This window comes from Harpegnathos saltator, unplaced genomic scaffold (assembly GCF_003227715.2).
Source record: "Harpegnathos saltator strain DR-91 unplaced genomic scaffold, Hsal_v8.6 scaffold406, whole genome shotgun sequence".
Taxonomy (NCBI): domain Eukaryota; kingdom Metazoa; phylum Arthropoda; class Insecta; order Hymenoptera; family Formicidae; genus Harpegnathos; species Harpegnathos saltator.
Genome location: NW_020230213.1, coordinates 824931 through 852314, shown reverse-complemented (window position 1 = coordinate 852314; position 27384 = coordinate 824931). Strand labels below are relative to the sequence as shown.

Here is a 27384-nt window from a genome sequence, read left to right as displayed (position 1 = left end):
CCTACTCGGCTCGTTTGCGCCCGCATTACATTTCGCCCGCTTACGGCCAGTTAACCCTTTGAGTCACGCAATTAAGTGAGTGGTCGAATTCTCACAAAAATTATTCTATACGTTTTTAGGGTCGCCGAGTTCGAATTTGCCATCAGAACTTTGAAAAAATGTGATCCAAGATGGAAGATGCAACATGGCGGCTTGAAAGGATATTTAGTTGACGAATCCGGACAAAAATTATTATTCATCATATTTTTGGGATCGCTGACTTCGAATCTGTTATTCGAATTTCGGGAAAATGGGATCTAACATGTCCGACACAATATATGATTGTTACTTAGGAATAAATATAAATACTTATTTCACTGACAAGATTGAATTCTTAGATCAATTCTAACAGCAAATTCGTGTTTAGCACATCCAAATTTATATAGAAACATGTGTCGCTTCCTTTGCAAAAAAAGTCATAATTCGCCGGAATAATAGTAAATAAATTATTTATGGCAAAATATTCGACAAATTTTCAAACTATCTGCACATATGTAAAGAATTCAAGACTATGAATGTAAAAAGAAAAACGTTGAAGATTATCGAATTCCAACGCTATTCCACAATTTTTGTTTTTCTTCAATATTTTGCTTATATGAAAAATACTAATATAACAAAAATTTATCAACAGATTCGTAATCAGCGATTTCAAAATGATAAATATAATATAGAAAACTGCTTCTTTGTAGAAAAACAGTACTTGGAATATCAATTTTTCAGCGTAATTTTACAAATTTTCGAAATTTAGCTTCAATATTTTGTTCATAACAAAAAAATACTTTATTTTTCTCAAATTTGATAGCGGATTAGTAATCAGCGATTTCAAAAACATAAATTTAGATGAAAAAAATAGTATGTTTACGGGAGATTTTTTTTTTTTTTTTTAGAAACGAATTTATCCTAAAAAACGTTTTTTTCGTCTTAATTTGTTTATAACAAGGAAAATATAAATAATATTGATGAAATCAATGAACATTTATCATAATTAAATATTCAAATAATGAATAAGCAAAATGTATGGCAAAAAAGAATTATTAAAATTGATGAATTCTACAAAATATAATCGAGAAAATATAAGACATGTGTCTCGCTGTGACACAAAGGGTTAAGCTGTTTAATTTTCGGCATACATAGGGTGACCCAAGTGTAAACTATCATCTCGTTTTGAACGCTCAGCCGGAAGTCTCGCGATTTCGATCAAACCATGGATTCAAGTTTCTCTTTCGTTTCTTTTATTTTCCTTTGTTTCTTCAGACGGTCATGGATTTGTTTTGTTTTGCAGAAATTGTTCCTGATAGCGATTTGCATGACGATATTGGTCATCATACTGATTATTATTTTGGTAGTTAGCTTAAAATAAAATGAGCGCGCTGGCGCAACGCGTTTACGCCGAGAAACGAACACAAACACATTCGCAGAGTATAAATAATTAACGGGAGAAACGCATATGGAAAAAGACAAACACGCGCGAACAAGCCGGGACAGAGATGCGAAGGCATCATCTCGCCTCTGAAGGCGCCGAAGGACGATCAGCCAGGATCGCGACGGAGGTCAGCGAGCAGAGGCCGCGCGCGATTTCCTCCGATCTGTCCCGGGTGTGCCGATAGGAAAGAAAACAAGAAAGCAAGGAAACATGCGACGACGTATGTCGCAGGTTTCCTAGATGTTGAAGTACACCGCCGATACATCCGTGAATGTCGCGTCACATCTATTTATTATTGATGATTAATAAATTTTATGCAACTTTTATTTATTGTTGCTTCGTAACATACACACTGTTGCGAGGTCGGGCGCGGAGTGAAACGGCGAGAGAGAGAGAGAGAGAACCGCGACGGTAATAAAACATTCGAATCCAACGGATTTGAAGCTGCAAATCGCTAGTCAAGAATGCCGGAGGAGACGAAGCAAGAGAAGGGAAAAAATCTCTCTCATGCCCATTTCTACCAACTTCGGTTAACTTAACCGGTTGGTTACTCCAACGGAATTGACCAGTCACATTTGTCATTAACTAGAATTATTAAATGCGATTGGTCCATTCCGATGGAATAATCAGTCGGTTAAATTAACCACGGTTGGTAGAAACGGACATCAATCTCGCAACGGTGTTCTCTTGGGCGTCGAGCGAATCGATACGTCGCGGGCGATAGCGTTCTCTTGTATTCGAACGCGCACACACACACACACACACACACACACGTACGCCGCCTTTTGTTATTTTGCTGCCTATTATTTTCGGCACTTCACCGTTCCCCGCAGGGCGAAAACGAAAAGGCGAAGATCGCGGCCGGCAGCACCAGCGAGAGTCACGCGCGACGGCACGCGAGGGATCGAGAACGTGCCAAATCGAATCTTCGGGCGATACTCGGCGGCGACGCGCGAAACACGCCTCGGTTATTCCGAAACAAATCGCGACGGCAACGAGGACGAGATTCCGCCTCCTGTCGCCGGCCGCGACGCGCCGCTGCGCGTCCGTCGTCGATGGCGACTCGTGGACGAAATCGTCGGCGAAACTCTCGCGATAGAAGGAGTTGGTTCGCGATCGAGTCAGCGATGTCTCGGCTTCCGAGTCCGGCTCGGAGAGATCGAGCGATCGCTCCTGCTGAGGACGCGCGACAAGGCGCGGCTTCTCCTCTAGCCTGGTTCGCACTCTAGTCCTCTCGCTAGGTTGGCGCGCGAGGGCTTCGCCTCGGCACGACACGGCCGCATCTCGCGAGGCACACGCTCTAATGAACAAATATCGATTCGCCCGACAAGCTCTAATCACCGTCGCAATGCGGCGCGCGCATTGTACGTGTAAATAAAATCGCAATTTGTACGGAGCGAACGACAACAATGAGGGAAAACGAAGAGGAGTTACGATAAGGATCGGAAGGAGAAACGACGAGAGAGAGACAGACAGAGAGAGAGAGAGACAGACAGAGAGAGAGAGAGAGAGAGAGAGAGAGAGAGAGAGAGGGAGGGAGGGAGGGAGGGGGGAAGAGCAACAATATTTATTAATCGTTAGCGTCAGTAGGAATTTTCCTGTCTTCGGCTGTTGTTCAGCGTAAAGCAGCTCTCAGGCGGGAGGAGGACGACTGCGTCGTCACGTCCGTCGTCCTCTTTTCTCCGTCACCTTTGTTGTACACTCGCCGCCTCGCCGTAAAAAAAAAAGAGATCAAATAGATGAGCATAGAGAGAGATAAGGATCGTTCGTCGACGATAGATGACGCGCAACCAAGAAACGAAGGACTATCGAACGGCGCCGAGAGATTACGCGAGATCAGTAAGAATCGCAGAGGCAAGACGGATTCGTGCAGGTGTCAGGTGCAAATTGGCAGAACTCTCTGACGAAGTTGTCGAGTCAGCCGCGCGGGGGAAGAAGCGAGCTGGGAGCAGGCCGGAATCGGGGAATGGACACATCGCACGGAATAAAGAGGAGGCAGTGCAGGAGGCAGAATTCGCGCTGACGGCGAGAGGATATCGCGCAGGTCAGTATCTCCGACTTTCCCGTCTCCGACTCCCATTACTCACCTGGTCCTCCTTACGTTGCGGAATGCAGCACGAGACGAATTTTGAGACTTACTTGATCCTTACGTGATCGATTTGTACGCGGGCGAGCGCTCCTGAGGACTGGCCGCACCAACGCGTCAACTGAGACGCTCTGAGACCGTTTGATCGTGATTAAATATCTTGAAGAAAAATTCTGTGAATTATGAAAAATTTAATAAACCACCAGAATTCAGTGAATGGCCGATATAAAATTCGGTAAATTAAAATTCATCGAATTGATAAGTTATTCAATCGATCGCGTGCCTCTTCTTCTATGCGTGTAAAAGAACTGTCGCGCGAATGGCGCAGTTCGAAACGAAACAGAGATTCGGACAGAAACAAAATTTCGGTCCGGTTACGGTTACGGTCCAACAAGATATTTCGTAACGATTCCCAATTTCGGTTTCGCTCCGGTTAGGCATAACGGGATCTGGAACCATTTAAAACAACGGTTTTTTCGCTTTCGGTTACGGTTTTTTCAAAATTATTTTTTACATAAATGTTTATTTTTGTAAATTACAATATTACATTATGTAATATATAAACGAATTTTCTTCACAAAAATATTTAAGAGGCGTCATTTTCTCATCAATTTTAACCACCGTTAATGGTTTCGATTTGAAGTACTTGTACTTGGTATTGCTTCCTCTGTTTTTGAGATTTTTATGGTAACGTTGTAGCTGTCTGTTTCCAGCGGCCGTTTTGCTTGTTTTATTTTCTGAGGTTGTGATCACAAAATATGAAATTATCTGTTTTTATTTTATCCTTATAATTCATACAGGGTGTCTTAAAAATACCGGAACCCACGGATAACTATGCAGGATCAAATTTTCATGAAAAACTTTAAATACAAAAGTTGTAGAAAATCAACTAACGGACTTGACGGTGACCTTGAATTTGACCTTGGCCATGACCTTCAAGATCATTTGGAGGTCAACTTGCGTTTTTTAAATGGGAATCCTTATTTTTTATTACACTGTTTTTTTTTCTACCAATTAATTTTAACAACTTTTGTCTAAAACATTTCTTTATTTGCCTAGTATTTTTTGAGATATTTGAGGAAAACTTGATAACTTTTTCAATATTTAACTTACGATATCTCACTAACTATTTGTCGGAAGAAAAAGTGTTACTAGACTTTCTTGCCTTATTTAGTCTCAAGAATATATTGTTACAGTAGTGCCCTGATTTTTGTTAATTTGATGATTTTGAAATTTCTAAAAGTCGGTAAGTTAACAAAAGTCAGGGCGCTATTGTAACAATATATTCTTGAGACTAAATAAAGCAAGAAAGTCTAGTACTATTTTTTCTTCCGACAAATAGTTAGCGAGATATCGTAAGTTATTATTAATATTGAAAAAGTCAAGTTTTCCTCAAATATCTCAAAAAATATTAGGCAACTGAAGAAATGTTTTAGATAAGAGTTGTTCAAATTAATTAGTAAAAAAAAACAGTGCAATAAAAAATAAAGGGTTCCCATTTAAAAAACGCAAGTTGACCTCCAAATGACCTTGAAGGTCACGGCCAAGGTCAAATTCAAGGTCACCATCAGGTCCGTTACTCGATTTTCTACAACTTTTGTATTTAAAGTTTATCATGAAAACTTGATTCTGCAAAGTTATCCGGGGGTTCCGGTATTCTTAAGACACCCTGTATAATAAAAAAGCTGCGCAATGCCGTTGACGACACCGACGACTCTCGGAACCACAGTAACGGAATAGAAGCCCCGAACGTAACTATTGTAGTACGTTGATCGCGGTGTGAATTTTCTAATAAATAATCGGCGGCAGCGACACACGGGGTGTCGTAGAAACCGATAAAGGACCGAAAACCCAAAACATTTTTGTCGGTCCGGTATCGGTTTCGGTCTATTTGATACTATAAAATTTCGGTACGGTTATGGTTACGGTTTGAGCATAAAAATCGGTTTCGAAACGGTTATCGGTTCCGGTCCGGATCCCTGAGACGAAATCACCTCTGCACGATTGTCTGACGCGGAGCGTTGGTGCGATTCAGCTTCAGGTGGCACTCGTGAGTCGAGAAAACGTCATCTCGAGCATGCGGACGCGATTCCCGCAGGCGCACGACCAAGGCGCACCACCACTGACGCGTAATTTTTTACGCAGGCCCCGTTGTGCAACATTACGCGTCGCCTGCAGCTCTGTCATGCCTGCCGGCAACAAGCAAGATCCGATTTCTTTCAGGTGTTCCTCCACGTAACACGGTAGACTGGTAATGAGCTAACGTTCGTAATGTAGCGTAATCGTTGCGGACAGAGGCGTCACGCGGTATCGAGCAGATATGGGCGGGCTGTCGAGTTTGACAGGCAGAGAACAGAAAAGCGGTAGAGGGTGAGAGCGGATGAGAGTGACAAGGTAGATAAAGAGAATGCATGTGTGTGAGAGAGAGAGAGAGAGAGAGAGAGAGGGGGGGGGAGAAAGGAAGAGAAATAGATAGGTAGAACGAGAGGGTGGTGTTTAGAGCGGGACGTTGTGTGGAAGTGAGAGGTATATATGTATATAGGAGAAAGAACAAGCGACACAGCCTTGTAATCGATTGTATTAAACACTTTTATCGGTCTGTTAATGCCGAGTGCAGAAGAAGATCATGATCATGATTTGCCTCGCCATACTGGGCATCGTCGTCGCCACCACCATCGGTGGGTACTTCGGACTGTGAACGCCAAAATCAGGTACGTGTGCAAGCCCTCACGTTTGACATCTAATCGGCTCAGCTTCCGCCAGAAGCGCGTCCACGTGTCGCTCGATAAGAGTACATCGTGCGTCGGAGTGTTCGCTTCGATAACGTTCCGCGGTCTAACGAGTTGTTGCGTTGCAATTTGCTCGTTCGCCGCCACGGCGGAATAACGCGGCGGTGTCGTGTGTATCTTGCGACGTTGACCGGAGTGAGCGAATAGTCGCGGTTCCTCCCGGGAAATGCGTATTTCGCGCGTAAAATGTCGTTGACGTGCGGTTGACTGGACAAAATGAAATACGCACCCCGAGCATTTTCACGTTTGTGCGGCATAACTCGGTAGTCTTGACAGATAGAAGAGAATGTATTCGGACGAAAGGAAGTTTCGTAGTCTACTTTTAAGTTTCAAGTGAAAATGTTCCAGAAAACATTAAAAATCTCTCAATAGTCAAATCCCTTACACATTAGAGATGTGCGAATTAAGAATTTTTATGTCGAATCGAATCGAATCGAGTCTATGAAATTTCATTCGAATTCGAATCGAATCGAGTGAAATCGAATCGAATCGTTAAAAAATTTAACATGACTATTAAACATGCAAATAATGATGGAAGATTTTAATATGAAAGGGAATATTGATATTGTAATATCATCTTAAAGTAAAATATATATTTAAATATTTAAATATAATTAATTTATAATTAAGTTATTAATTATAAGTTAACCCTTTGACGCCCGACTTTTTTATAAGTGTTTTAAGAATAAAATTTGAGTTTTTTTGAACTGAGACTATAAGTGGTGATAACAAAAAAAATATATTAGAATTTTATATCTACGAAAAACTACCTTTCCAATGTAAAGTAATGTAAAGTAAAATGTAAAGTAATAGTCTACTTCTGAACAAATAAATTTGTATTTTTTTTTTGTAAATATAACGGTAAAAATGATAAACATGGACATACTGAGAGATGGTTTTCCAGATGGAAAAACTGTGAAACAATTACACGGAAAATCAGTATCAATCGTTTACTTCTGAATAAATGAGTACATGAAGTTTCCGCTTTTCGTTTGTTGGTTTCGTTAGTTTGGTTCTTTTTATCGTTCGTTTTTTGTTTAGTAAATATGACTTGGATCCTAAAAGCATATACGAAATGAACAACCTATACAGGGAAGAATGAAGGGTAATCTTTACGACATAACTCTGATAGTTAGCTTGATATTTTTGAACTGAAATTTTACTATATTTGTGAGTGAAGTTTATCATTCAGAGCGTCAAGCTTACTATTTCAGAAGAATATCTTACAGATCACCATTTAGATCGTCCCTTCATTTTTCGCCGCATAAAAAACTTGTAGGTCACCAGAAAATAGGTTGGTTTCTTGATTTTTGTGTCCACCATATTGGATTCGCCATTTTTAATTTCTGTATTCTTTTAATTTCATATTTTGCATCTGAAAAAGCTTCCAAATGTATAAAATTACAATAGATACCAATCTATTCATTTATAGCGCACTTCTAGATGTCAGTAACAATGCTAACTATGCCTATTTGGACTTTGACAAAACATGTTATCATTAAAACTAAGCTAAAAACAGACTAAACCGAATCTATACACAATCTACATACAATCTATGTACCATTTTTTAGAAGAAGAATTCACCTTTATAGTGGTGCAAAGAAAACGAAAATATCTCCTTTTTTGACTAAGTTATAGATTCTTAAATGCGTTTCTGGTAACTATAGTTACCAGTAGGCGTTAAAGGGTTAAGTTAGTTACAAATTAAGAATTCAAACATACAGGCCCAGATGTCCCGTTTTGTAGCCGATGCGCGCAAACGCTAATGCATTTGATTCGTATTCGAATCTTCGCGATTCGAAATTTTGCAATTATTCAGATTCGAATCATAGGGATTCGGATTCGAATCGAATTGAATTACATTCGAATTAGATTCGATTCGATTCGATTCGAATTCGAATAGTTCGCACATCTCTATTATACATATTATCATATTTGCCGTGGACAAAATAAAGTGCGCAGGCTATAACAAGGAGTAAATTAACTTTTTGCGTCACAGTGGTGACACACATGTGTCCCGCTTATATTTTCTTCATTTTCCGATTATATTAGATATTATATTAGATATATAGAACTCATCAATTTTAATGATTCTTTTCTGCTTATCCACTATTTGAATACTTAATTATGATAATTGTTCATTGATTTCATCAATATTGTTTATATTTTCTTTGTTATAAACAAATTAAGACGAAAAAAGCGTTTTTTAGAACAAATTTGTTTCTGAAAACAAATCCCCCATAAACATATTGTTTTTTTCACCTAAATTTATGTTTTTGAGGTCGCTGACTACTAATCCGCCATCAGATTTGGGTAAAATAAAGTTTTTTTTGTCATAAACAAAATATTGAAACTAAATTTCGAAAATTTATTAAATTGTGCTGAAAAGTTGATATTCTAAATATTGTTTTTCTATAAAGAAGTACTTTTCTATATTATATTTATCGCTTTGAAGTCGCTGATTGCGAATCCGTTGATAAATTTTTGTTATATTAGTATTTTTCATGATATAAACAAAATATTGAAGAAAAACACAAAAATCGTGGAATAGCGTTGGAATTCAATAATCTTCAACGTTTTTCTCTTTACATTCATAGTCTTGAATTCGTTATATATGTGCAGATAGTTCGAAAATTTGTCGAATATTTTGCTATAAATTATTTATTATTATTCCGACAAATGATAAATTTTCTTTGCAAAGGAAGCGACACATGTTTCTATGTAAATTTGGATGTGCTAAATACAAATTTGCTATTAGAATTGACCTAGGAATTCAATTTTTTCAGTGAAATATGTATTTATATTTATTCCTAAGTAACAATCATCCGTATATAGTAAGCATCGTATTTTTTGGAAATATGTTCTCATTTCACACACAATTTTTATGACTTCAGACGATTGTGTTACAATATAAATCCGACATTGATCCATCAACATTGTGGCAGTCTTATTTCTTATATATGTTTTTATCATAATATTCGTCTTCGTATCTTACAAGGTTCTATTGATAATAATTCCTAAGTGAAAATTGTGGGATAAAATACTATTGTTTTCATACGAGCAAATGATGAAATTTCGAAGTCGAAGTAGCAGGTGATTTAGAACTCAGCGACTCTAAAAATGAGAAGAATAATAATTTTTGCACGGATTCGTCAACTAAATATCCTTTCAAGCCGCCATATTGCGTATTCCATCTTGGATCATTTTTTCGAAATTCTGATGGCAGATTCGAACTCTAGCAGCGACTCTAAAGACATAGAATCATGATTTTTGTGAGAATTCGACTATTCATTTAATTGCGTGACTCAATCGGTTAAAGAAGCTTATAGATCACTTTCAGAGATGCCTTTATCTATGTATAAGAGTTTAGAATATAGACCACAGAAGAATCAGGACATTGCTACTCTTTTTACTAGAATTTGTATATCCGACAAACATATATGATTTGCATCTCCAGCGATGTATACTTGTTAATTGTAGTTACAAATAAACGAGAAGTGATTTGTTACAGTAACACATTATTGATACAATTACAATCAAACAGCGAACATTTAGTTGTCACGACAACAGAAGTCTTTTTCTCAGTGTTTAACTGTCAAGTTTTGAATTTACACAGGAATTTATGTAGTTCCTATACTTACTGATGAAAAATCGATGCATTACTCTCTTTCTAATAGCACCGATAATTGTATAATTCTTTTTATTTCCAGCAGCACCAAGAGGTAGTCTACATGTTCATATTAATCAAATTAAATAAACGTTCCAGTGCGTACTTTATTTTGTCCAAGATAAATATGATAATAAATGTAATGGACTATTGAGGGATTTTTAATGTTTATGAAATTTTTTTACTTAAAATTTAAAAGTACACTCAAAAAAAGTAGTTTCAGAACAAGCGGAATCATCTAAATTTTAGAGGATTTTACTCTTATACATGGTTCCAAGAGGATTCCTCTAAAATTAAAAGGAAAATATTATAAACACATTATTCTTAAAGTTAGAGAAATTATATATTACATGTATAATGCAAATTTTATTGATTTTAATATAAATTTCCTCTTACACAGATACACAGATTATTTAATCTTTTTTTAGGAGGATTATTTATTCTTATTGTACTTTATTCTTACTGATTATACTAGTTAATTTGAAAAAATTGTTATAATGTATAGGATTTTATAGCTACAAATGTTCATCATAACCAATTGTATAAAACATAGTTAAAAGAAAGAATACATTATTCAATTTCTTGCAATAGATTATAAACTGTATTTGACCAAATATAGGTAAATTATCTTTGTTATATGTTACAGCAACACACATATCTTTTTTAAGAAGCATTCCAAATATTCTAACCCATGAGCATATGAGCCCGTAAGGTTATCTTTTCGTTCATGTCTGAAGATAGAGTATGACTGAACAAAAGAACAAAAGAAGGGGATATTCGAGAATCAACATACTCCTCTTCATATAAGAGGAAAATTAATTGAGATAAGAGGAAATCCTCTTGAAATAAGAGGAAAATAGAATAATATCTTGTAAATTTTATATGAATGATTCACTTTAATCGCTTTATCGAGAGAGGAATCCTTTTCCTGTAAGAGGCCTCGCTTAAAGTATGAGACTATGGAAAAAATTACTTTATAAATAGAATATTTCTTTTTGGGTGTAGACCATGAAACTTTCCTTTTGTTCGAATACATTTCTTTTCTATCTGTCAAGATTGTCGAGTTATTCACACGAATGTGAAAGTATCTGAAATGCGTACTTTATTTTGTTCAGTATTGTAATAATGTCAAACGTAAAAATGAACGTGAAGATGAGAATAGTTACTCGCATTTGCAAGCAATAACGAAGCATTGTTACCGTCGTCAAAAATTCTCCCCCCGACAGACATTTGCACCGCATTCGCATATTGAATTCCGTAGAGCCTTCCGTCGAATGGATCGTTCGTCGAATCGATATTTCATCAAACGAGTCCTCCGTTGAGCGAAAATGCTATTAACCAGTTCACTAATAATCACTCGTGTATGAGCGAGAAAAAGAAGTGCCACAACTGGTAATGACTCACACATGAGCAACATGAATAGTTCTGCCAATTTTCAATGGCAATATTTGCATCAAACTTGGTACATCCATGTTTTTGGGGTCGCTAACTGCGAATCCGGAATCAAATTTGAGCAGTTCATAATGGCGGATCCAATATAGCTTGAATATTCAATTTTGTTAATTTTTGAAAAATATTTCTCAGATTGATATCCCCATTTGATTTTGCACGAAATCTTCTTTATGGACCTTCTTGGACTGCTGGTGACGAACTCAGGGTTGAAATGTCAAAATTCAAAATGGCAGTTCCAAGTAACTAATTTCGTTACTCCGTTATGGAAGAGGATCATATCCGATATGTTTCTTTTTTGGGTTGCTGATGATCAATCCAGTCTAAATTGCAAAATATATAATGGCGGATTTAATGACTAACGGTATTCCATTATGGATACTCTTACCTTCATTATTAGTGAGCGAAATATTAAGGATATGCAAAAGTTTTTCATCGTTCATCTATAGATGGCATTGTGGATTATTTACATGAAAATTGCGACGCATTTTTGTTAAATTATATCGGTATTGGTCAACCTGCATAGAAACTGATGCATAATGAGTCATATATATTGATATTAACATTTTTAATTTATATGAAGATAAAAGTCGATAAGACGCATATTCATCATTACTCGTACTTTTTTTATTTCATCAGCGCGAAACAGCTGCTGAAGCAACCGGAGTCATTTGTGAAACTTATGATGAGGGAATGATAGCTGAAAGTTCATGTCGTGAGTGGTTTTGGCGTTTTAATGGCGAAAATGGCGATTTTGACTTGAAAGACAAGAAGCGTGCCGGGCGACCGCAAGATATGAATTTTGACTTGGGAGCGTTATTGCAAGATGATTTGACTCAATTGAGTGTAGAACTTGTGAAAAGGTTCCATGTTAATCACAACACTGTAATTCGACACTTGCACGAGACAGGGAAAATTCTGCAAGAAGGGAAACTGGTTCCTCAGGAATTATCCGAGCTATTGTCCAAGCCGAGTCACCATTTGCCTTTCGCTACTCAATAGACACAAACACAAGTCTTTTTTGCATCGAATTGTGACCAGAGATGAGAAATGGATTTGTTATAACAATCCCAACCGCAAAAGATCGCGGGTAAATCCCGGAGAACTTCAACGTCACAGTCGAAACGAAATATCTGTACATTGTAAAAAGTGATATGTTAAATTTAACATATTTCATGTCGTGTCTCAAATCATCCACTCTCACTTATGTGTTAATTTAACATACAGCTAATATGTTAAAAAGTAACACGCATAATATGTAAAGTTAACACAAAAATTTAACATTCGAATGCCGTCAAAAAGATCACAGTTTGCGTTAAATTGACATATAATGAATGTTACTTCAACATTTGGGAAAAGTAATGATCTATGATTTGATGAAATGAAAATGTTAGATTGACATAATCTATGTGTTAAAAATCCAATCTTTATATAATATAACACATAATAACTGTTATAATGAGGAAATTAAGGCATTTTAGGTGTTGACTTTAACATATAAAATATGTCAGAGCAAAAATTCATGCATTTACATATAAATTATGTTATTTTAACATTTGAAAATGTTATTTTAACACTTGAAAATAGTTGATTTTAATTTAATACAAGAAAGTCTAAGTAACACAACAACGATATGTTAAATTAACACACGACTGTGTAAAAAATTTAACACAAAACTTTCTATACACAAAAAATTTTAACAAAAATACGAAACGTTTTTAACTGTGTAGTCATAGGGTCCTCCTGTGTGTCTGGTAGAACATGCCAGGAGGCTGTATTATGAGCTGTTAAGGGGACCTTATCGTCCAGAAATTTCAAAGAATCGAAAAGATTTGTTTACATATTTTTATAGTACAACATTTTAAGAATATGTTGGTGGTAGCGATTTTTCGAAATTCATAGTGTTAACAAAGTTATAAGCGATTTAACGTCCGACTGTTCGACGCCATTCGACCGTTCGAAGCTGTCAGGTACGGGTCAGAGCAAGTAGGAATTTTTTGTTGTCGAAGGAACAGAGCAAACAAACAAACAAAGAAACATGATCTTGTACATGTATAGTGGCCTTTATATGTGTGTATATCCTCAGCAAGATTGTAATCTCTAATGGTCGTTCGAACTCGGTTCTTTCTCGAATCTTATGCATATTTAGCTGCAGGAGTGTTTAACGAGTGTTACGTTACCATTCTAAAACTATATGCAGACGATGGGAATAATTATTGATCAGCAATGTAAGTTGTTTGCTGATTACGCGGATAAACGGCGACTCACACATGCGGAAGTCAAGAGTGATACTACAAAGAAAGCTCATATGGCCAGCCAAAGCAATGTAGAGAAATTACACGATTTTTACGAAGAATCAGAAAGGTTATTCTATGGGCCAGGAATAGCAGGTTAGCCAGAAACATAACATATAAGTATGAAAAGGTAGTAACCGAAACTTTAAATGCGTTTTTCTCGAAGCCATGTTTTACAAGTCGGTTGACGTCAGAACTCAAAAACTTACAATCGAATCGGCTTCAGCTTGTAGATAATTCAATATAACAGTTATATCTTTGGAATGAATCTATGAAACAAATAAAAAATTAATAATAAATTATTTTTTTAGTGAAAATAGTATCAAAGAATTGAACTCCTTTTTAAATCAAGTTTTTCTTTTTAAGGAAATCGTATATTTTTTTATCCGGATTGAGGTTCACGCTAAAGAGGCATTCATATAAAAAAAAAGAAAAATGCTTTACATTTGTGCTTCAGATCACTCAAACGGGCACTAGAATGTCAACGGCAAATCGTGACAACACGATGCGATGCCTCGTGCGAAACGGCGCATAACTCAGCCAAATCTAAATGAAATGCTTTGTAGAAATTTATATTTCTTCATTAAATATGTGTAAACTCCTCCACAAAATTTCAATTTAATCGGAGTTATAGTTTTCTAGAAAAAAATTTCTAAATTTACTTTATTTTTGAGCACTCTGGATGATAAGGTCCCCTAAAAACATCTCAGATTATCATCGCGGGATTATGCAGTCGACACTTGAGGCAGTTGAATGAACAATTGATCGAGAAATGACCATATTTTGCGAAGCAAAATTTTGCATACAAAGTTTTGCAAAGCAAAACAAAGTGATTCTTCTGCACAACAATGTCAGGCCCCATATTGCATTGCCGACTTGGGAGATATTAATTGCAATAGGAAGTTCTACTGTACCTGGTATATTTTCCAGATATTGCCCCATCGAATTTTCACTTATTTCTATGCTGGTTCTATGCAGAGAGCACAGTCTCTTTCTGGTACACAATTTCGTAATATTGAGAAAGTACAATTTATGGATAACGTCATTCATCTTAAAAGCAAGGGTTTCTTTCATCGTGGTATCCATCTTTTGTCTGAAAGATGGCAAAAAGTAGTAGGCAATGCCGGAAACCATTTCGATTAAAGATACTATGTCATTTATAATAATATTAATAAGAAACATTGCCTTAAAGACGATGGAAACTTTTTTTTTATCCTAACATTTTCAACGACACTACTTGCTAGCCGAATGGCTTTTGTGGGAACCTCGGATTTATGACAGTCGTTATTTGCGACTACAAAATATACCGAGTTTGATCCACAATGGAATATTAAAGTTAGCTACTTGAAGTCGCCATCTTGAAATCCGCTATAATGAATTTTCAAATTTCGATTCTGGATTCGTCACCAGCGACCTAAAGAAGCCTTAGATAAGCTTTTATGTAAAATATAAAATTATTCACTCTCATCAATTTTGGCACAAAACATTCACTCTGGGTCTACTAGTGAACTGGTTAACGACTGCAATTATAATAATACCAATTCTAATGATGAATGAAGTGAGAAGAATCCGAGAAATGTTCCGGCGTTAATTCTTCGCTCGCTATTATATAGGGTGTCCCATTTTAAAAAACGTACCTTGATAATTCTTCAACGAAGCATTTCCAGCAAAAATATTTCGGACAAAAGTTGTATGATTTCAAGGGGGACATAAAACAACTATACTATTTTATTTACAAATGGCATCACTTTCGGGATATTTACTGATCATTACTTTTCTTAAATGGAAACCCCAATTTTTTATTACATCGTTTTTTTCTAGCAATTAATTTAAAAAACATTTTTTTATTTGCCTAATATTTTTGAGATATTTAAGGAAAACTTGATAACTTTTTCAATATTTAACTCACGATATCTCGCTAACTATTCGTCGGGAGAAAAAGTGGTACTAGACTTTTTTGCTCTACTTGGTCTCATGAATATATTGTTACAATAGCGCCCTGACTTTTGTTAATTTGATGATTTTGAAATTGCCAAAAGTCAATAAGTTAACGAAAATCAGGGCGCTATTATAACAATATATTCTTGAGATTAAATAGAGCAGAAAAGTCTAGTACCACTTTTTCTTCCGACAAATAGCGAAATATCGTGAGTTAAATATTGAAAAAGTTAACAAGTTTTCCTTAAATATCTCAAAAAATATTAGGCAAATAAAAAAATGTTTGAGACAAAAGTTTAAATTAATTGTTAGAAAAAGACGGTGTAATAAAAAATTGGGGTTTCCATTTAAGAAAAGTAATGATCAGTAAATATCTCGAAAGTGGTGCCATTTGTAAACTAGTAGTAAAATAGTATAGTTGTTTTATATCCCCCTTGAAATCACACAACTTTTGTCCGAAACATTTTTGCTGAAAATGCTTCATTGAAGAGAATTATCGAGGTGCATTTTTTTTATGGGACACCCTGTATATGTTAATTATAATTGGACGATTTTCATTTTATGAAAAAGAGGAAAATTTCTCCTTGAAAGACTTCTGAAGAAAATTTAAAAAAATGACGAAATGTCCATTTTTATTAGTTTGTAGTTAGCTTTACATGATTTCAATTAGAATTATTTGGGAAGAAAATCCTGAAATTGGAATTGGGATCAACGGGGACCTTGTTGGAGTCTCCAGCGATCAAAGATCTATCGCGGGGATGAAAGCAAAAGACGCTTTATCCGATCGAACGAAATGTTGCCGTGTCGACGAACGGTCCGTCGATTTTGCCATTCTACACGCACTCGGACGATCTTTCTTTGTTCAGACAAGTCCAAAGACATCAGCATCGTGTACCTAATCCCAAACCGCCGGCAGTATCAGCATTCACTCATATCGCCTCGATACGTGAGGCTGATCGCCGTTCAGACGAGAGGAGATCACTGTCGAAGGTGCCACCGGCGCGCTTTTACCATAACATCTGTCATCGCTAGAACCTGCAGTCTATCATGCGCGCTTCCCAGCTCAACGCGAGAGAAACTTACGAGAGGAGGGATCGGCATCATCGTTGTCACCGTTGATGTCGTCACCGACGCTGTCATCGTCGACGTCGCCGCCGCCGTCATCGCCATTGTCGTCATTGTCGTCGTCGTCGTTATGTTTGCGCCGTCATCCTCGTCGAAAGTCTCCTTCGGTATCTAGGCTAGCGTTAGTTGCATTCAGCTCGACGTATGAATAGAGGAAAGAGAACAAGAGAGAGAGAGAGAGAGAGAGAGAGAGAGAGAGAGAGAGAGAGAGAGAGAGAGAGAGAGAGAGAGAGAGAGAGAGAGAGAGAGAGAGAGAGAGAAAAGAAAACAAATAACCTCTCGTTCTTTTGTAATCCAAATGTAGCTCGATGGACAATTTCCCCGATAGATTCGCCTTCGTTAGCCAATCTCAGCCTCAATACTCTCCCGCTCGCTCCCTCCCCCCTTCGCCTCCTCACCGCGAGTCATTGCGAAATTTCAGCCGTAAATTCTCTTTTTGCACGTACGTCCTCGTCGGTACTTCTTTTTTTCTTTCTTTACTCACCCCTCTCCTGGTTGACGCGGCAAAAATGAGGTGACGGACAACAGGCAACCTCGAGCTGCACCTCGCGAGCGGAGCGGGCTGAGAAAACGAGGCTCTTGTCTGGAACGCGACTAGAACTGTCGATCAAAGATCGCAGCCCGTTGGTCGACGTCTTCGATCAGCGCATCGGACAATTCGTCGTCCTATCGACAGGACGGCCGTGTCGACGAGTGCGAGGACACTGCCGGTGTCTCCTCCTGCTCTCCCCCCTGTCTCCCCCGTCATTACACCCATCTCCTTCAGCTCTTGGCGCGCGAATGTCACGAGGACGAGCACCGTCCTGTCGAGTCATCCGGACGAGATGCGTCTCGCCGGAAATCGCGCGGCGGTCACCGCGAAACGTGTCCTCCTCGCAGTGTTATCATCCACCATCCTGGCCGGGCCGCATCAAGCCCTGAGTTCTCACTACACGAGCCTGATGACCCAATGGTGCTTTTCTGTGTAACGCGAAGGCGATCGGGAGCGGGCCCGTGTTTACCACACACCATCACCGTGAAAACCACTTGCGGCACACACATACACACATACGTACACACACCTTCGCCTTCTTGCCGAAAGTAACGACGCACCACGGTGCTGCCGCTCAAGCCGGGTTTCTTTGACTGTGATTTGCACACCGAGCTTGGGACGAGTCGCACTTCCCAGTCACATTCTGAAAATATGCGCTGAAAGTTCGCGCGGCGAGCCCGACGTCGATCTCGCTCCGGTTATTTATTATATACATATACATACATACAGGGTGAGGAAAAAAGATGGAAACCCATAAGAATCTCGAAAGATATAAGTTTTACAGAAAAGTGTTTCAGACAAAAGTTATAAGGCTCAAAACGATGTATTTACTGATCTTATCAGTTTGACCTTGAGTGGCGTTGCCAAAGTCAGGTCAAGGTTAACTTATTTTTCTTAAACAGAAACCCCCCCCATTTTTTATTATATCATCTTTTTCTACCAATTAATTTGAACAACTTTTGTCTGAAACATTTTCTTATTCACCTAATATGTAAGTTTTGAAATATTTAAGGAAAACTTGATGATTTTTTCGATACTTAACTTACGATATCTCGCTAACTATTTGTCAGAGGAAAAAATACTATAGACTTTTTTACTCTATTTGATCTTAAGAACATATTGTTACAATAGTTCTCTAACTTTGTTAACTTATTGACTTTTGGAAATTTCAAAATCATTAAATTAACAAAAGTCAGAGTGCTAATATAACAATGTATTCTTGAGCCCACGTAGAATAAAAAAAGTCTAATAGCATTTTTTCTTCCGACAAATAGTTGGCGAGATATCGTAAGTTAAATATTGAAATAGTTTCCGAATTTTCTCTAAATATCTTAAAAATATTAGGCAAATAAAAAAATTAATTAATTAAATTTTTTAAATTAATTAGTAAAAAAAGATAATATAATAAAAAATTGGGGTTTCCGTTTAAAAAAAAATAAATTGACCTTGACCTGACCTTGGCAACGTCACTCAAGATCAAACTGATAAGATCAGTAAATACATCGTTTTGAACGTTATAACTTTTGTCTAAAACATTTTTTTGTGAAACTTCTATCTTACGAGATTTTTAAGGGTTTCTATCTTTTTTTCTCATCCTGTAGAGAAAGGGAGAGAGAGAGAGGGAGAGAGATAAATCGCTATCCGAGCACGCTGAATTCGTGGCAGACACGCAGAAGCACACATACACGCATACACACACGTGAGACGTGCGACAACAATTCCGCTAAGCGAGGTTTCCACTCTCGGCACTCCACACTCGTGCGCGGAGAACGTCGCGCGAAGTCGCTGCCGTGAGAATCGGCGAAAGTCTAGGAAGCTTTGCGGGTGAACCGTTGACGTTGAACCCTTGATCGCCCTGAGCTGGCGGATGCTACTCGAGATTCGGAATCAGCAATGCCGATCAAGCAACACCCGCCGATCCACCTCCACTGCGAGAGTTCACCTCTTTGTGTGCTGAAATCTTCTCGGCGGTTTGCCCCCACGTTATATATACATATCACGCGACCTCAAGAGAAAGAGAAGGAGAGAGAGAGAGAGAGGGGGGGGGGGGAGGGAGAGAGAGAGAGAGAGAGAGAGAGAGAGAGAGAGAGAGAGAGAGAGTAACGTTTTCGACACCTCCAACTACACCTCTCTGTATCCGAGCGATCAGGGTAGAATCTCAGCTAGGTGAGAGCTTTTCCTCGAGCGGAATTTCGAATTCGCCGGTTGAGGCTAATTAGCACCGGGCGAATGCGAATCTCTCAAGGTGAAATCTGGCTCGAAGCGAACGGAACTGCACTTGAAGGACTTTAGAAGGAGGTTGCGTTGCACGCCGCAGTCGCGAGCATTGTGACTGATCGTAGTTCGTGAAGTACTTCATCCTTTGTACACTCAGATTTGGAGGTCTTAGCTTTGTGTAATATTAATTGATGTCGATTACACGCAGAGAGGCTTACATTACGACTCCTTAGATTTTCCACCGTTATCTAACGCAGCCTATTTATCATCCAACAAGGACGAGGAGGAATTGCTGAACGGACTCAGTCGAATAACGCCGTTTCGGGTTCTCGAAGAGTTACCTGATTCATTTACGACGTGACAAAGGCGTCAGTGTCAGAGCGTTGTGACTTTTATAACGGATAATTTGATTAATGAAAGGTGTTGCACATACACAAACTCTCTCTTACCACACACACACACACACACACACTCACACATACACGCTCTGTATCTTGTTCGTTGTGTGATCATCGTAGCTCACTCGGAGAAGGTGTTACGACCAATAGGTGTTCAGTGAAAGGAACAATCAATTCTTCCGATATTTCTATTTAGCTGTAATTAGCGGAATCAATTGCGGTGTAGCGAGGTGTAGACGAAGAAGAAGCGATCGTGTCTCCGCGCGGGCACGGCCGACATGTTCAAAATCTTCTTCCGCGTTGCTCGCGTCGCGTGCGCGCGACATTTTTGGAATGTGACCGAGAAGAGGGGCGGCGCGAGAGACGAATGTTCAACAAGCACGTCACAAATTTAGAATGTAGGTTTAATTGTACGTACGGTATTGTACGCGCGGTACGTATGCGCGCAATTAGGTTCTCGTATCTTGCTTTCGTGCGTTTTCCCATTTGATTCTCACACGAGATGCTTTCACCGATGTCGATAGTTAGTTCTCAACGTCTTCAATTTCGTGTTGCACAAAACGCCATTAGGTATTGGGTATAACTAACAATTACGAGTCCTCAACCACGATTCTCGCCTTGGACGACAGTTGTTTCGCGTCTTCTGCAATCTCGACGAACCCTCGGGAAGCCAAAATCAGGGGTCCTTTCGTTATCTTTTTCGCCCCGCGAGTACGATAATTTTCCAGTACTTTGCTCATTTCCTTCTCGCTGACTGGATCCCCCGTATGGTTTGCGAACTCGGGACGGAAGTTACTTACGTTTGTGATCTCACGTTCTCGTTACCTTTGCTATTTTTCTTTCCAGTTTAGCACGTGGATCCAAAAGTCATTACCGCGCCCAGCCAAATAACTTCGGATCGCCTTTCGCTCGCGCGAACACAACAGCCGCGAATTCCCGAAATATTTCCCTTCTTTCTTTCCAATTCGCTGTGTCATACGAGGGTTCTCGAAAACCGAGTATGCGAGAGGTGCTGAACCACCTTTGAAACGGTTAACCCCAACAACGTGGACAAAGCAAGAGAGGACATGATTAGTGGAGAGGAATAACAGAGTACGAAAGGAAGAGTGAAAGTGAGAATGAGCGAGTGAGCGAGAGAGAGAGAGAGAGAGAGAGAGAGAGAGAGAGAGAGAAAGAGTGCGCGAGAGTGCGAGTGTATGTGTGTTTGTGCGTGAGAAACAGAAAAACAGCGATTAAGCTGCAGCAATAATATAAATATATATAGGTATTACGAAAAGGAAAAAATAATTAAAGATAAAGATCCCATTGGCGGCGAATAAAAATGAGTTAAATACGAGCGATAATATATGTACACGGACATGTATACATATACATATATTAAAAAAAAAATATATATATATAATATATATATAGATAGATAGATAGATAGGTGGCATGTGGTCGAGGAGAGAATAACAATATCAATAACGACAATTATATCGGCAGCGCCTATATTACTCCTCGACAGATTGAATAACCTGTGTCGGACGGAGTGCTGGCGGCGTTATATAATGTTAATGTTTTGTTGAGTATATATTATATTATTACGAACGTTGAGGTGCATACACGCATTCAGAAATTATGGGTTAATGTTTAAGAGAAGAGACGAGGGAACGGAGGAGAGAGAGCGAGAGAGAGAGAGAGAGAGAGAGCGAGAGAGAGAGAGAGAGAGAGAGAGAGAGAGAGAGAGAGAGAGAGAGAGAGAGAAATTATACAACGGCGAACGATTGCGATTTACACATCGCACCGCAGCGTGTGCGTTGTTGTAATGATTAACATTAAAATAATAATAATTATAACGATGACTCTAAGAGTGTATGTGTATGTGTATACATACACACACACACACGTACACATATTAAGAGGTCAACTTGTATTGTACAGAAAGCATAATAATTGTTAGTTTAGATAGAAGGAACATTACGATCTATTAATCTGATTATTAAATACGACTAAGATGGCTAAGATTTTGAACGCATAATCCCCTTCTGTCACACACGAGTTACGACGGTCGTCGATAAAGTATTACCTTCTGAAACTAATTATATTCGGCTAATTATCGGATTTTGTTGAGGAGAACGTTTCCGCTCGTCGAGAAGCATCGCGATGCGCTCGCTGATTAATGGCAAATAAATGAGACGAAAGGAAGAAGCAACACACATACACACACACACACACAACCATTTCGGCTGCTCGGAAGATGAGGGATCTCATTCCCAAGGGATTTCGTTCTGTATCGCAGGTATCTCTCCGTGTCGTGAGCGTTTCTCCTCCTCTTACCGTTGGATTCGCATCGATTTCTCGCAGCGCAATCGCTTTACTTTCATTCCGGACGACGCGCCATATTCGTCGATCTCTGCGACGAGGCCACAGCTTGCGGAAAACCGAAAACGCCCTCTCGCGGAGGACCACGATCAGCGCGGACTGCTGTCCGCAACTGCGAATCTTGTAACTTAGCTTCTCGTAGCGGACTCTTCGTGATAGAAATTGAGAAAAACCAAGTGTCGTCAATTTCTTATCACTAGATCGCGAGAATAAGGGAGAGTGAGAATGAGAGTGAGAGAGAGAGAGAGAGAGAGAGAGAGAGAGAGAGAATGTGTATATGTGTGTGTATGTGTGGAGGAGAGAGAGAGAGAGAGAGAGAATTTTAGACGAGTAACGTTATAGTTTATTCGATGCGTGGCAGCCTGTAAGTTGATTGTAAGTTAAACGAATCTGGCCTAAAGATGTAGGGAACGTCGCGTCTTCTCGTTAATTAACGATCAATCTAGCCGTCCATCCACGACGTTCATCCCCGTCGTCGTCGTCGTCGTCGTCAGCGAGAGCGCGGCTGAACGTCTGGATGCGTCTCTTGATTGTCTCTCTATTAACAATAGTCTCTGAATGTCTTTACGTCGCTTTCGTGTCCGCACGTCTCAGTCTCCGCCGGGTCTTTCCCCACGATTTTCCTTCACGCACTCACCATTTCGTCTGATCGCGCATCGTTGTCACTTGTCATAAGACGCAAGGAAGCACACACAATCACGGAACAAAGCACATTCGGTCGTTCTGTCGCTCGTTAGAATCGCGCATCGGGGACATCGTTGGGTTTCGATACGCCCGTACTTTGCGCGACAGCGTTTCCCTCGCGCGAGTGTCTCGAACTTTTAGGTAGCTCATTGCGGAAGCTGACCCGTCTTCCTTGAAAATCCGTGTTCTCCTCGGCTCGAGCGTGCCCTGCTCTTTCCAAGCCGCGAATAACAGCGGCGATCTGGCAGAAAGGAAAGAACAAACAGAAGAAGGTGAAGCGCAGCGAACGCCTCGACGGACGAGAACTATAAAGAGAAACATAATGAACGACAAGGCCGGACACACAATATTGCCGTGTTCTCGATATATCGTATATTTACCCGCCGCGATTAACCGAAATATATTTCGCGGCAGTTCGAATAGCGAGAGAGAGAGAGAGAGAGAGAGAGAGAGAAGAGAAGAAGGAAAAAAGACATCGTTAATCATTGAATACGCTAATTCCATTACATTTGTACGTAGAGTAGGATAGAAAAATTGCGAAACGGATCGATCTATATAGGGATCTCCTCGGACACGCGATCCGACTTTCGGATATATAAATAAGTGATAGAGATAGAAACGAGGGGGAAAAGGAGAGGAAATATGAAGAAGCAAGGGAGAAGAAGAGAGAAGGAAACATGTTCGCGATCAAGTGCGCGAACTCGCGAATCGGTACGTCGGTCATATGTCGGTGCAATTATTAATACGAAAGGCTACTTCAATAACCTTATGAGTGTCAATTCCACTTTTAAGTGTAAATCGTAATTTCGCGAGAGTTTTAAGAGAAAAGAATTAGAAAAAAACGGGGCGAGAGAGAGAGAGAGAGAGAAAGAGAGAGAGAGAGAGAGAGAGAGAGAGAGAGAGAGAGAGAGAGAGAGAGAGGGAGGAAGCAAGTGGGAGAAAGGTATGATGCGGCGTTGAATGATGACAGGAGAGAAGAATCTCAAGCGGTTTAACATAAAGAAAAAAAAAATAAAGGTCGCACGCGTATCCCGCCGACACGCGACAAAGTGAGATTACTGATAAACTTAATTTATCGAAATCGAGAAATAGAATCGACAGAAAAGCCATTAGGAAAGAAAGGGGTGAGAGAGGGAGAGAAAGAGAATGAAAGAGAGAAAAAGTATAGGTGTGCATCTTATGAATGTGAGTGAGCGCATGGTATGTGTATTGTGTGCGAGTGTGAGCGCATGCGCGCGTGAGTAAAGAAACAGTGAAAAAGATGCGTTAAATTAAAAAGGAAAAAAAAATGAAAAAAAAAGACAGAACCTAAACCGTAGCATGTGCAAAATGTAACAGAGATAACGGATACTTTTTATCGTAGGTATTTCATAGGTGAGATTCATAAAAATAATGATAATAATAATTAAAAAAGAAATACCGCATTTAATGAATACGAGAATACTTATCGAGGGAAAAGTAACAAAAAAAAAACATTCAAAAAACGGCGTTTATTCTCTGCCTATGCGTATTATTATCCGGCGTCTCGCGCCCACACTTCTGCGTATTGCCGTCATCATCGTCGTCGTCGTCGCCGTCGTCGTCGCCGTCGCCGTCGCCGTCGCCGTCGTCGTCGTCGTCGTCGCCGTCGCCGTCGTCGTCGCCGTCGCCGTCGCCGTCGCTGTCGTCGTCGTCGTCGCCGTCGTCGTCGTCGTCGTCGTCGTCGTCGTCGTCGTCGTTGTCATTGTCGTCGTTATCGTCGTCGTCATGCGAGCATTGTAATTCTCCGTGCGCGCGTGCGAGAAATTATCTAATAATTATCGAAAAATCAGAAAATGATAACCGAAAAATAACGAAGCGTTAAGACGGAGAAAAATAGCAGACAGACGATGACTAATCAGGCATCCTTGCGTTTTTGTCTCTAACACGATTTCCTATTATTACAACTATTACTACTACTACTACTATCACCACTACTATTATTAACTACTAACTACTACTGCTACTACTACTATTACTATTACTATTATTATTATTATTATTATCATCATTGACACTGTACAAAGTTGGCAATAATCTTAAGAGATTCCCTTTAAACACCTTCTCGTGTAATCGTTCGTTCGTTTGCTCGGGGACGAGCGAGGCGCAACGACTCCACCTCGTCGACCCCGAACGATCATTCCCTTTCGGTCCTGTAGCCAAGATAGCCCTACGAGTCTGAGAGAGCGAGGTCGACGACACCCTAGGACAACGCGAACGTCCAGGCAACGTGCGAGTAGCGTCCCGAAAACGTTCGATTCACGAGTGATGTGAATGTCGCGCTCAAACGATCGACACATGTCCGACGAAAACGCAGAATAGAAACACAGACGAAGTGCAGCGTAGTGATAATTAAAGGATAACAATTAAAAGGTAATAACGAGCGAAGATGAGCGTCTAAATTTTAACTTCGAGGCGAGGCCACACATCGCGTGCAATTCCTCGCTCTTCCTCGCGATATTACAATCTTGCTAAACGATGATGCATGTATCGTTCTTCTCGTGCGCTCTTCTTACGGATAGTCTAACTGCACTTCAGCCCAATCTGATGAATCCTAGAAATATGAATCTGAAAAATTATGCAGATGTCAATTACACGATTACCACTTTGATTCGCGAAGAAGCTTTCTCTTGACGTACGACCACTCGCCGATCGAACGGAATCTCAATCCTTGCACTCTCTCGTTAGAGCAAGAACACGTCGATTAATTTTTACTGTAGTTTAAGTAATTGTCTGTCTGTTTCTCGCGCTAACAACTATAAGTTAGAAGGGGGCAGAGGGGGGCGAGGGATCGGATATAGATTACGCTTAAAGTTAAGCGACGTCTGTGAGAGGCCAGGCGCGCGGCTGTTCTCCGCGTTGCTCGTTCGGGTGTGGCGGCGATCAATTCTGCGAGTAGAGATAATATGTGATCAAGTGAATGTGCCCTTTCGTCGTGTAATCAAGCACAAAACAAGAGAAAAACCATCTCTCGATGAGCGTAGCAGTAGCAGGCCTCTAATCAGACGTCCGACACGAGAACGTTTCGGCCGCCTTCGAGGACATCGTCTCGCAGCGCCGATCTTGTCACGCTGGCTCGTGCGAATGAGAGAGAGGGAAATGAAGTTCGCTCTTTGTCTTTTGCTCACGGAGCAGGGCTTTCGCAAAGCGAACAGCTTGTAGGTCGCCAGCGAGAGAAGATCCATCGCGATGCGCGATGCGCGCCCGCGACCTTGTCGAACGCAGTCGGAAGGATCGCGTCACGAAAAGTAATGAGGAGGAAAGAAAAATTCAAAGAGGAAAGAAAATGCGTTCATTCGACCAACGAGACTCGGGGGCGGCGGCTCGCACCAGGAAGAGCAATTCTCCGGCCTCGAGGTCGCTCGCGGCTGTAGAGCGACGCGCTCTCGAATGATAGAGAGAAGCCCGAGAGGCAGCCGAGTGGGAAATATAATATAAGAGGAAAAATACCTAAAGTTACATACATTTCTGTGGTAAATTGAGCGGCGCGCGGAAAGTGACCGGCATATAATCGCGAAGCGCGTAAACGCACGACTGAGGCGCAATTGACGTAGTCGAGGACATCCGCCGCGTGTCCAGACGCTCGATATAATATTATCTTAACGACGTCTCGCTGAAGAGAGTTTGTGTTGACCGGCGTATATATAAATAAATAACAATACATTGCCGTGAAAGCCCCTTAGGCGGGAAGCGATCTCCTGCTCCTTCCGGCGCGAACCGCAGGCATCCGCTCGTGTCGCACTCAAGAAACATCGACGATGTAAGAATAACGACTCTCGATATCCACCGCTCATCCGCGAAAGCGACAAAGGAGAAAAATAAGGAGAACAAAGAACAAGAGCGAGAGAAGGAGAAGTCAAGCGTTCACTGTACAATTATATTCTTTTACGTTAACGACTTACGATTGAGTAGTCGAGTAGCATATTTTGCATTACCGATAACAACAGTATATAGCGTCACTTGTCTTAACTCTTAATTTTATATATCATTGGAGATAAGTATCCGCAAGAATAAAGATTATAATCAGCACTGCAGTGAAGTTACTATACATCTGTAGATAAGCGGTCCGCAAGGAGAATTCAAAAAACCGACACGATGTTCAATGTATTTAATGATCTTCTCGAAGGGTGAAGAATATATGAATATATAGGGAAAAAATAAAAGAAAGGTGTGGTCGGAATTCTTGAATCCTCTCATCATGTCCCTCGATCCTTCTTTCTTACGAACGCGAGAAGCTGAGCGCGAGTCGCGATCATTACGAGAATGAAAGAGAACACGCTCTTGTATCATCAATAATTTATTGTATTTGATACTTTAGTGAAAGATACATATCGTTACATGCTACTTAGAAAACAAATCCG

General features: G+C 39.9%; 1 protein-coding gene across 4 annotated transcripts in view; it reads left to right on the top strand.

Moving 5' to 3' along the window:
- The window catches only part of Syx1A (syntaxin 1A), a 176914-nt gene extending 159922 nt beyond the window's left edge, over positions 1-16992 (top strand). For 2 of the 4 annotated variants that reach the window (XM_025301244.1, XM_025301243.1), the window contains exon 9: positions 1322-1788. In XM_025301244.1, the coding sequence (XP_025157029.1) occupies positions 1322-1399 (78 nt within the window). In that variant the 3' untranslated portion in view covers positions 1400-1788. Of the gene's footprint in view, positions 1-119; positions 609-1321; positions 1789-6165; positions 6260-16551 lie in introns of those variants that run through there. The other 2 variants (XM_025301242.1, XM_025301245.1) reach the window with 2 other exon arrangements.
- The last annotated feature ends 10392 nt before the right edge of the window (positions 16993-27384 follow it).